The sequence below is a fragment of the Sphaerodactylus townsendi genome, linkage group LG13, assembly GCF_021028975.2.
Source record: "Sphaerodactylus townsendi isolate TG3544 linkage group LG13, MPM_Stown_v2.3, whole genome shotgun sequence".
Taxonomy (NCBI): domain Eukaryota; kingdom Metazoa; phylum Chordata; class Lepidosauria; order Squamata; family Sphaerodactylidae; genus Sphaerodactylus; species Sphaerodactylus townsendi.
In genome coordinates, this window is record NC_059437.1 from 38,044,595 (window position 1) to 38,056,831 (window position 12,237).

Below are 12,237 nucleotides of genomic sequence, written 5' to 3' on the forward strand. Positions count from 1 at the left end.
ACCTGCTGGATCCCACCTCTGGTTACGATACATAAAACCCACAGAAAGAACAGCTAATGGCCCTTAGGTCTTCCTGCCTAGAGAAAACTGAAATATACCACAGTGGCACTAGTTACAACCGATGTTAAGTAATTCACTACATTAACCACTAGTGGGCATACTGTCCTTCTCTCCAAGTCCAGTCTCAGGTTCTTTCTGCAACTAACCTTTTTGGCAAGCGGAAAGGCGGGAGACGCTCTATTTGTTCTCTATGGTCAGCAACTTGGCCGAGGAAAGTCGCGTTGGGTGAGACTGGCGACTGCGGGGGCCAATCAGAGACCGAGAGAAACTGTAAAGCTATTCCCGACCTCGGTACCAAAGGGGTAAACTCATTAAAACCACTCTAGCACTTCCGGTTTCCAACCGAGGCTCCATGAGTGGTAAAAGCAGCAGATACAAAGATTTAAAACACATACAGCACTTTGCGGATTTATCACAGCCTCCTTGAGAAATAAACGCTCTCGAGGCCGCTTGCTTTGCGAAACTTTTTCAAAAATTACAGAGAGGGGAGGGCTTTTTGACCCTAACATGGCAGCGTTCCAAGGCTGAAGCCCGAAGTGTCAGGCTGCGCTCCACCCTTTCTTCATTCCATGTTTCGAAGGCGGTGACAGAGTTGTGCGACCCGCCCTCCGAGGAGTTTGTGAGCCAATGAGGAAAGACAGACCGGGGAGTGGCAAGTTAGGCAGTCATGGCTGAGGTGAGGGGCGGTTTTTCAGGCAGGGAGGGGGCTGCAGAGTAGAGTGGTCGCTCTCCCTGAGGCGATTCCTATTGTTCTCCCTTAGCGGACCTTAACGAGGAGTCCCGGTCCCCAAACTTGCCTACAGGACAACTCTTAGGACACCCCCTTTTGGGTCCTAGGAGGCCCTTCCTTCTCCTCTGGACAAGCAGAGCCCCAGTTTGCATTAGGTATCCTTATCCCCCCCCCCTCAAATATTCCCCGTGGCTTCTCTTTTCAGCTCCCCCCAAAAACTTTTCCTCCTCCCTCTCCCCATAGACAGGCACACTGGCCCTCCCCTTGACCCCAGGTTCAGGGGCCCGCCTCAGAAAGCACCCCCCCCGCCCTTGCTTGCTCCCCAAAGAGCACTCCCCCCCCCACCATTGAGGTCCTTGATGCAAAAAGCACGTGGGCTCCCCTTTCCCCCTTGCAAGCGGTCCTTGGGCTGTGGCTCCTGACCGCCTTTGCAAAAGGCACCCCCGAGCCTCGTGTTCTCTGCTGGGCGAAGGGCAGTGCTTCATGCATGCTTTCCTCCAACGGGGTTCTTCATTGTGTTTGTTGTTGTGGTTGTTGAGCTCCTGGCCTTTGCTGCCATCCCTCTCCCACTTCCTTGTCCTTCGGCTGGGAATTAAATGCCCGCCCTGCAAAAGATAAACAAAATAAACCCGTCTCCCCGAAGAAACCAGGACTGGAGATAAAGTGCAGGAGATCTCCTTCCATCAAGGGCTGAGGCAACTTTGGCAAGTTGTATCGTCTCTTTCCTGCCGTCCCCCCTACCTCTGTCCCTCTTTAATCAGCATCAAGCCAAAGCTAAAGGCTGTCTGTGACAGAGTGACAATCAGATGCTTGTCACTCATGTTTTGCCTTTTTAGTGTTTAGGTAGTATTCCGATTAAAGTGACAAGAAAACTATAATTCAGGGAGTGCGTTTGTCCCTGTAGAAGTTTTTTGTAGGCAGCTTACTTTGATACCTCAATATTATCAGCTAGGATAACATATCAGGGTGAAAAACAAAACTCCGAGCGTGTTAAGGGTGCTGGTTCTCAGCCTGTTCCTCCACAAAAGGCCAGAAGAGGCCAAATGGGCATCCTAGCTTTTTTTGGCTTGGCTCCTTCCTATTGCAACCTCTTGTTCCGTGGCCTAGGCCGGCAGCAGGGTCTGACTGTGCCCTTCGTAGCTTAACTGACTATCCAGGCCTTTTGCCATGGCTGGGGCCATAGCGTCTCGGATGAGCTTTAGTTCTTTGAAAAGAAAGCAGCCGAAAACCTTCACGGTGCGGATTATGACCATGGATGCTGAGATGGAGTTCAACTGCGAGGTAAATGGTTGGTTTGCAGCATGTTGCCCCAGAATCAGTTTATTAATTTTAATGAATGGATTTGCTAGAGTGAATTGTGGGTCACTCACAAATACATATTACTGAACCTCAGTGGCTATTTTTAATTGTTTTATCCGTTGCATTTTTATCCAACCTCTCAAATAAGTACAAGCGCCCTGATATGGTCGTTACCGTAACTTTTGCATTTTCAAGAAAAGTCCTTTTAGAAGGGGTCCATTGTAAACAGAGAAATAGCAAGATGTTTCCTTAACCGTCCCCTTACTTGGTGCTCGTCTCCCAGTCATCCATCTCCCAAAAAGCTCTTTTTAAAATTCCCAGCTGCTCGTCTGCAAGAGGTGATTTAGGTTAAAAGATTTTTGGGCTCCAAGATGTAATGTGTTTGAATTGGCTCATTAGCAGATGCAAATCAGACAAAGGTTGATAGCAATTAAAGGGGTAAAACTGTTCAATAACAGTTTTAGCCAAAACAGTTGTGAGAAGAAGCTGGATGGGTGATCGCCTGTGACTTGATTGTAATTGCTTCAAATGAGGTTTAATTTTTGGTAAATATCAAGGGTTGTAACAGGTGCTTCTCTCCAGCCATTGCCCCATGTGCTCGAGATGTTCATTTTGTGGCTAATAACGTGAGCTAACCTCCCTCCCCTCCCTTGCATGCCACCCCTCCCTCCCCTCCCCCTACTTTGCACGGGTGGGTGGGCCATGTGCAGATGCTGGGCCCCCTCCCCCCTCGCATACCACCCTTCACTCACTCACCTTCCCCCTCCCTTGCATACCACCCCTCCCTCCCTCCCCTTCCTCACTCCCCTTCCCTTGCATGGCACCCCTCCCCCTCCCTTGCTAGGGTGGGTGGGCCATGTCCAGATGTTGGGCCCCCTCCTCCCTTGCATACCACCCTTCACTCACTCACCTTCCCCCTCCCTTGCATGCCACCCCTCCCTCCCCTCCCTCCCCTTCCCTTGCATGCCACCCCTCCCTCCCCTCCTCCTCCCTTGCTAGGGTGGGTGGGCCATGTCCAGATGCTGGGCCCCCTCCCCCCGCCCCTCCCTTGCATGCCACCCGTCACTCCCTCCTTTCCTCTCCCCTCTCTCACTCCCCTTCCCTTGCATGCCACCCCTCCCTCCCCTCCCCCTCCCTTGCTAGGGTGGGTGGGTCATGTCCAGATGCTGGGCCCCTTCCCCTCCCTTGCATGCCACCCTTCACTCACTCACCTTCCCCCTCCCTTGCATACCACATTTCACTCCCTCCCTCCCCTTCCCTTGCATGGAACCCCTCACTCCCTCCAGCCTTGTGGGGCTTTTCAAAATCCAGCATTCCGTACGCTGATCAAACCGTACGCTGGTGAGATAAAAATTAAGTGTAAATTAAAAACAGACAGCATTACATGAGACCGAGTGAAAAATAAAGGTCTTCTAAATAAAGATCAATGGTGAATCTGTAGTAGAGGTAAAATAGGGACTCTTCGACTTGGGTAGGCCAGGCTTGTCTGTTCACATTGGATCTTAGAAGCTAAGCAGAGTCAGCCTAGTTAGTACTAGGATGGGAGACCATCAAGGAAGTCCAAGGTTGCTACATGGAGGCCAGCAATGGCAAATGACTGCTGTTCACTTCTTGCCTTGAAAAGTCTATGGCACCACCATAAGTCAGCTGCAACTTGATGCCAGCCACAGATGCAGGCAAAACCTTGGGGGAAAATGCTATTGGAACACGGTCATACAACCTGGAAAACCCACAACAACCTATCAAGGGAATACTTTACATTGTCCTTTGTAACCCTCTATGCTTTTTAAAAAGGACATCTTAATATAGATTTTGTCCAATCAAAACGGAATATCTTTAACGATAAACACATGAGAAACAAATAAGAATATGCATACAAATTATTCTGTCACATCAAAGCACTTTGCCTAAAAGAATGATGTTACAGCCCTTTCTTTGAAGGGCCTGATGAGTAGTAGGCGTCTAATAAGATTATCATTGAAAAGAATGGTACTCCTATTATAATTATGTACCTGGATGGATCTGACATGGAAGGATCAAAGTATGCTTAAAGGAAATGTGCCTCCCCCTTCTCGATGTATGTAAAGGATCAAAGGGCATGTTACACCTATAAGATTCTGTCCTGTCCGTGTCATGGTACCTCTGCTTTCTTTTTTACAGCAAATAATTTCTGTCTGTCTTCATATCAAAGCTTTTAGAAATATTTTATCCCTTTGTTTGCCATCCTAAGACTGCAGTCCTCATATGCTTATGATGCAGCTGTTGCATGTTTACCCAAAAGTGAACCCTGGTTTGTTCAACACACTTGGTGGATTGCAATCAAGTTCAATCAAACAGATTGGGACTTACTTTTGAGTATAAGTCAGTCTGGTCCAGTCCAGCTAGAATTATGTCTTTGGTCATGAGATCTGTGTGTGGAACTCCAGATGAACGTTTCTGTTGATTAGGGAAGCAGCATTTCACTGCCTTCTGCCTCTTCTCTGAATTTTGAGCTTTGCATTTTCATTCTGCGGAGATGCCACTGTCTCTCCCAGCTGATTTCCTGACCTTTAATACTCGTGACTGTGAGTGCTTTTGTAGGTCTTGAGTTTAAAGCAAATTGAGAAGCTGTACTAGCAGAAATAATGGAGGGCAGTTTTCCACTGGCAAATACATCAATGCTAACCTTCTATCTTATTACCAGTTCAGGAGCTCACTTCTAGCTTTGGACTGTGGAATGTGTTATCTTTTTTTTGTAACTGATAGATAACTGTTTGTCACAGATCTATTTACCTGGCACAGAAATGAACCAAAGGAATTCATTTTCTGACCCACTGTATGTTCAGGTGTGACCTTCACTTAAGTCTCACAAGGGAAGGAATAAAAGTTCTTCTGTTCCATTCCTTCAAGTGGAGTGATGAGTAAAGGAGGGGAGGTGAAGGATTCTTCTCTGCAGGTTACAGGAATTTCCCTTAGTTCTCGTTTCCTCTTCATGTATATATGCTGCCAAAGCTGCTGAAACATTTAGGACCAGGGATGGTCTATTTCTGTACTCTTGAGGGCCATGTGGCTCTCTGGATAGTTGCAGGGGAGAAGTGCACTTTGCCATGTGAACTGACCTCTTTGGGGTGCTGAAGCTTCATAATGAAACTGCTGTTAAGAACATAAGAACAAGCCAGCTGGATCAGACCAGAGTCCATCTAGTCCAGCACTCTGCTACTCGCAGTGGCCCACCAGATGCCTTTGGGAGCTCACATGCAGGATGTGAAAGCAATGGCCTGCTGCTGCTGCTGCTGCTCCCAAGCACCTGGTCTGCTAAGGCATTTGCAATCTCAGATCAAGGAGGATCAAGATTGGTAGCCATAGATCGACTTCTCCATAAATCTGCCCAAGCCCCTTTTAAAGCTATTCAGGTTAGTGGCCATCACCACCTCCTGTGGCAGCATATTCCAAACACCAATCATGTGTTCTGTGAAGAAATGTTTCCTTTTATTAGTCTTAATTCTTCCCCCCAGTATTTTCAATGTATGCCCCCTGTTATTAACCAGTTTGAGCTTTATAATTATAGTGAACATGTATTCAGGCATAGCTCAGAAGTTCTTATTGAAATGTCCAAAAAGTAAGGTATCGTTTGACCCAGAGGTGTCAAATTCAAAAAGGTCTGGGGGTTGTATTTGCTAAACAGCAGTTGCCCATAATTGTTCACTAAAAAAAATACCATTTGCAACTGAATCTGGTGTAAAACCATAAGTTCTACCTCAGATACTGAAATGCGGGGGAGGGGGGATTGCAGCTGTATAGGATATCCAGATAGGTGTTTATCTGTAATCATAAAATTGAGAAGGAAACCAGTTTTGACATACCAAAGACCACCAGAGTGGCCCATATGCTTCTTAAAAACTAACTAGAACTTACTTCATTAAATACATACATCCTGTACCCTTCAATCTGATGAAATGTGCTTTGATGCACAAAAGGTTAGTCTGGAATCAATTTCAATAAGTTATCTGTTCCTGTAGAATGAACATGAGCCTCAAATATTCAAGTGTCTGTTGCTCTGTCTTGTAGACCTCAAGAGTAGGCATTACCATTTGTGACATAAATTACCATTTGTGACAAATTACCATTTGTGACAAAAATTAATTACCATTTGTGACAAAAATTAATATAAGACCCTGTCTTATTTTGGGGGAAACACGATAGTGTTTTCCCCAAAATAAGACAGGGTCTTATATTAATTTTTGCTCCAAAAGATGCTCCAAAATATAAGACAGGGTCTTATATTAATTTTTGCTCCAAAAGATGCATTAGGGCTTATTTTAGGGGAAACACGGTAGCATCAGCTCTTGTTTGTTTGTTTGTTTGTGACTGGGTAGTCTTGAAAATATTGGAATCAAGCTTTCTAGCTACACACTTTCTCCCTAGGCTGTTGTAATTTGTATGCATTCTGCATTAGAATAGCAAGTGCAGCTGTCAATGTCTTTTAGGTATGTTTGGGTGAATGTCCATAACCTGTTACATATTCTTCTTTTAATGAAATGCAGAAGCACTCTGAGATGTCAACTGTTAAATGAGTGATGGATATCTCCCTCCCACCCATTGCAGTCGTTTAAAAGTTTCCTCATCCTGTTCCTGGCTTTTGAATTACTGTGGCTGAACCCTGTAGTATGTGGTGCATGCCCAATCACATTTTTATTGGTCTTACCTCATAATACATGGAAGGGGATTTCACAGTTCAGGAAACACAATTTTCAAATTCAGACATTATATACTTTTGGGGAATTATTTTGCTTGAGGAGCCTTGCCAACTCCGCATTGCACCTTTTAAAATAAATTATCTTTTGCACAGCATAAAAATGATATTGGTGTCTGCACTCTCTTGTCTTTTTTAAAAGGAACTTTCCCCCACCTAGATTTTTCTTTCCTCTCAACCCATGCCCATAACTCAAGCCGGAGTTTAAGTAACAGGATCACCGGAACCTTCCTTTTTCTCTCAGTGATCCCCCCCCCTCAGCCCCCTTCAACTTGGTTTCAGTGGCTCTTCTGACCATTGGCAGCTGAGATTAAAATGAAACTGCATGCACTAGCAAAGAAACTTAAATGAACTTGGGTGTGTATTTGACTAGCACCTTCCCCCATTTATTCCCCATCCCGTGAAGGGAGATCAGTTAGAGACACATTGGCCCTTTCTGCACAGCACAAATAAAACATCTTGCAGACGTTTTAAAAAGATCTATTCTGGCTTTTTTTTCTGTCCACATGGTGCAGAAAAATAAAGTGTTGGCAGGGAAAGTGTTTTATTTTTTTGGCAGGGAAATTTTTATTATTTTTTCTGCAGCCGATTCTTATACCGTGACGTCGTAGCTTCAAAGATATCTCATTTAAAACAGCAAAAAAAAAATGATACAAGTGCAGGATCGTCAGGAAAAATTGATTTTATGCACTTTATGCATTGAAAGAATGTGTGGATGAGCTGCAAGCAGAGGAAACTCTACGGCCGTGGTGGCGAACCTTTGGCACTCCAGATGTTATGGACTACAATTCCCATCAGCCCCTGCCAATTGGCCATTCTGGCAGGGGCTGATGGGAATTGTAGTCCATAACATCTGGAGTGCCAAAGGTTCTCCACCACTGCTCTACGGGAACATTCTGCAAACGGCAGCAGCCTGGAGCCTCTTGAAGAGGGCAGAAAATGTCTGGCGCAAGCTGCAGAGAAATCGAGCGTGAGAGCTATTTAAACTTGGGTGGGAAAAATAAAATACTTCTTGTTCTTCTCTGCCAAGATAAATTGTCTTCACCCCGTCTTGGGAAACAAGAATTCTAATTTAGCTTTTTCTGGAAAACCCTGGTTGAGCAAAAATAAAATGTCCTGAAGTCATGTTGGAGAAAAAGCTGTGTGGAGTTCTTTCCCAAAATGCTTTCCCCCCATCCTCCTCAAGACGTTTTATTTGCGCTGTGCAGAAAGGGTCATTGTTTGGCATTGTGATGAGGCTGCCCTCTACCAGGAGCAGGGATTTTTCTGGAGCGGGCCCTGTAGTATGGTACTCCTATGTAAAGGTGGGTGATAAGATCTATTGAAATTATTGATGCTTTTCACCACCTGCCTATTTCTTTTGCTCCGGTTTTTGAGAACGTGTTTGTCTTATATTTTAGTCTTTGCATTTCTGTGTTGACCGATTTTAAGCATAGATTTATAATGGTTGTATTTATGCTTGACTATTTGTGGTTAGCCATGTTGAGGACCTTTCCGGTGAGAAAACAGGCTCAACATAACAGAAAACATAACAGACCTCAATTTCTACTATCAGTCTGAAGATCCAGGAATGAGACTTGCCTTTATATGATTGTAATGCTGTTTCCTTTGAATGAAAGACAACTGCAGAAAGCATCTGATTTAGCCCATCTCCATGTTTGCCTAAATGTCAGAAGCTGTCAACATGCCTTAACCTAGTTTAGTCATCACAGGAAAAACAGCAGGTAATCTGGCAAGATTGCCATGCTGAAAATTTAAATCTTGATGTTGAATGAACATCACATCTTTACGAGAGGAGGCGGCAAACTGATTTGCTATGAGGGCTGGACATGACATAACTATGACTCAATTGGGCCAGGCTTGTGTGTGTGTGTGAGTGTGTGGCTTGCCTGGCCTCAGAATGGCACTTGGGGGGTGTCTGGACTGGCGAGCCCGCAGTGGGGTGGAGGTCTGCCTTGAGAAGACTTATCAGGTCCATGAACCAGCTGAGGCATCCCCTTGCTTGTGGGGCGGAGGGGGTGTTTACCTCAACTGACTCATGGGCCTGATAAGCTCTCTCAAGGGGCCAGATCTAGCCCACAAGCTGCATGTTTGGTGCCCCTGATCTTTATTGTGTGTCTTGCCTACCACACTATTATCAGGATTTGGTTGAACATGTGATGAATCCTTATACTGAGTCAGACCGTTGGTTCATCTACCAGTTAGTGGTTCTCAACCTGGGGGTCGAACGACCCTTTCACAGGGGTCGCCTAAGACTCTCTGCATCAGTGTTCTCCATCTGTAAAATGGACAAATGTTAGGGTTGGGGATCACCACAACATGAGGAACTGTATTAAAGGGTCATGGCATTAGGAAGGTTGAGAACCACTGATCTACCTGATATTGCCTTTTCAGGGTCTCTGACAGAGTGGGTGTCTTTCCAAGCCCTGCTACCTGGAGATGCCGGGAATTGAACCTGGTGTCTTACGATCATCATATGAACCTTCCTTTCTGTCAGCTTCTCTGTCAATCTCAAACTGGATGCTAAGACCCACAGTCTCGGTAGCTGTACCGCGGCATGTTTGCTGCCTCCTTGGAGGTTTAACAGAAATAGCTTTTAATTAAAAAGTCATTATCAAGTTGTCATGCAGCATAAGTAAATAAAAAATAGCTTTTGCTGCTTCTGCAAGTTGCTCTGTTAAGTGGCTCTTTACATTTTTGACATCTGTCTGTTTAAGGAGGAAATTGAAAGGATTCTGTCTATTCTCTTTTAGTGTATTGTTGAACATAAGAACATAAGAAAGAGCCTGCTGGGTCAGACCAGAGTCCATCTAGTCCAGCACTCTGCTACTCGCAGTGACCCACCAGGTGCCTTTGGGAGCTCACATGAAGGCAGGGTCTGGCTCCCAGTACTTAAAAAATGGACTGATAACCCCACCCGCAATACAATGCACTCAACCACACCTTTGCATAGCAAGTTCCACCTGAATAGTTAATGATTGGTTCCCCACCCTGGGACATGGACAATATACCACACTAAACTTTCCCTTCTCTCTTAGACACAGTGAGAAACAGACTTTTCTCTGTGATACACCTCTGAAGATGCCAGCCACAGATGCAGGCAAAACATTAGGAACAAAATCCACCAGACCACGGCCACACAGCCCGGAAAACCCTCCAGAACTAGTATTCTCTGTTAGCTTTCCATGACTTTAAAAATATTGTGACTTTTTTACGGCTGTTGCTAATTTAGTACCTGCTAAGTTAAGCAGCCTATTGGGTTCTCATTATACTCTGTTATTTGTAAAGTTCTTTAGATTTGTTTCTCAGAACAAGCAGAAACTGAACACCTTCCTGGTATTTAACAACCTCTAGATGCATCTGGATACAACACACAAGGTTTCTTATTACTCAAGTCCTGTAAGTGTAAGTCCTGTAAGACTCAAGTCCTGTTGAGCCAGTGTGGTCTAGTGGTTAAGAGCAGGTGCACTCTAATCTGGAGAACCGGGTTTGATTTCCCACTCTGCCACTTGAGCTGTGGAGACTTATCTGGTGAATTAGATTAGCTTGTGTATTCCAGCACATGCCAACTGGGTGACGTTGGACTAGTCACAGTTCTTTGGCGCTCTCTCAGCCCCACCTACCTCACAGGGTGTTTGTTGAGGGGAGGGAAAGGAGATTGTAAACCCCTTTGAGTCTCCTTACAGGAAAGAAAGGGGGATATAAATCCTCCTCCTTCTCTTCTTCTGCTTCTGCTTCTTCCTCCTCTGCCTCCTCCTCTTCCTCTGCTACCGCTGCTACCCCCCCCCCCCAACAGGCTCACATCTCTCTCATCCCTCAGCCTTCCCTGAAATCCTGCTTCAATATTGAAGACTTCCTTGTTCAAGTCAAACCCCGATTTGTCACAATATTCAAATCAGCTGAAACAACAGACTATGGTTTGTTCTCTTAGCTACAAGATAGGATTAAACTGTGATGTGGAACCATGACTTGTAATCAGGAGTATAGACTGTATTTTCACCATTTGCCAATTTGAATGTCATGACAAACTATGATTTATTGAGAAGCCCTGCAAGGGGAAGAAGAATGGGGAGGTGCGAGCCCAAGGACTTCAAGACTCATTCCTGATAAATGAACCGTGATTTATCATTATGTCTGAACAAAACCTTTCTTTTGAAGGGGCACAAACAGTTCTCATTCTCTGCAAGGTCAACTTGTTACTCTTTGACATTGCTAAGGAGCCCTGTCTTAAAAGGGGCCTTTTCCTTTACTCCTCTTATATCTGCCTGCTGTTTTAGAACATGCTGGTACCTCTTTCCGTCCGTTCTTCTGTGAAGGAGAGCGAACCAGCTTTCTTGGAAATTAGTTCTGTCGGGATGCAATGTACAGGCTGGGTAACTTTAATTGGTTGTTTCTGCCCTTTTCAAAGGAACTCATCAGTGAAAGCAGTGAAGTCAGTGCTGGACCAGTGACAGCTGATGCCCTGTTTTGAAGATGTCCGTTGGAAGCACGCTTCACTCATAGTGCATGTAGTAGAATTACTGGCATTTAAATGGCCCTGTGTTTCTGCCTGAGCTATCCGAAGAGCACAAATTCAGAGCACCAATCCATACAGAGACACAGTTGGCAGCTTCCTCTTTGTGTAGTTTATTGCAATTTTAATTGAAGTTCTAAGCTACTATGAAGACTTGCTTCTTTCATGCGCTTACAGATGGAAGTAGAATATATGATTTTTAAATGGATAAAGAAATGCATTTGTTTATGGCCTGCTTTTCTCTTAATTTGCTATGAGAATAAATATATTCTTAATTTTAAAAGATCTGGTGTGTTTAGAGTTCTTGCTTTGAGAGGAGGTGATTAGTGTTTTAAATCTAGATTAGGAAGATCAGAGGCGTAGCTCCAAGGGGACAGGGGGGATGCACCGGGGATGCACCCCCCCCTGTGGGGTCGTGGCGGGTGCATTCCAGGGCAGGGCAGGGGCGTTCTGGGGCGGGGGGGGCAGATGTTGGCATGGCGGGGCGGAGGATGCACCAGTACACTGGGTGCTTTCCCCCCTTGCTATGCCTCTGAGGAAGATGTAGGTTTGAATCCTTGCTGAGCCTTGAGGCTCCCTGGGTGATCCTGAACTGGTGGCAATCTCTTGGTCTAACTTGTTTCACAGACATTTTGTGAGAATAAAATAGAATAACCCTCCAGTATTTGTTCTGAGCACTACGATGTAAGGACAGGATAGGTTAAAAAAAATTATTTAGAACCACTTTATGGATGTATCCAGCAAGCTGCTATGTAGTTTATTCCACTTAATTTATAACAATATAAACTATTTCTATGCTAATATTTTGCTGCAACTTCATAGCTACAATTGCCTGAGAAGCACTTTGAGTGACACTTGTAGGAAGGACCCTATGCTTGTATAAATTGCGCTATTGAAGTGACG

General features: G+C 45.0%; 1 protein-coding gene across 6 annotated transcripts in view; it reads left to right on the plus strand.

The window, feature by feature from the left end:
• The first annotated feature begins 681 nt into the window (after positions 1–681).
• The window catches only part of NF2 (NF2, moesin-ezrin-radixin like (MERLIN) tumor suppressor), a 93,978-nt gene continuing 82,422 nt past the window's right edge, over positions 682–12,237 (plus strand). For 4 of the 6 annotated variants that reach the window (XM_048514042.1, XM_048514043.1, XM_048514044.1 and 1 more), the window contains exon 1: positions 682–2,071. In XM_048514042.1, coding sequence (XP_048369999.1) covers positions 1,958–2,071 — 114 coding nt within the window. In that variant the 5' untranslated portion in view covers positions 682–1,957. The remainder of the gene's footprint in view (positions 2,072–12,237) is intronic. The other 2 variants (XM_048514040.1, XM_048514041.1) reach the window with 1 other exon arrangement.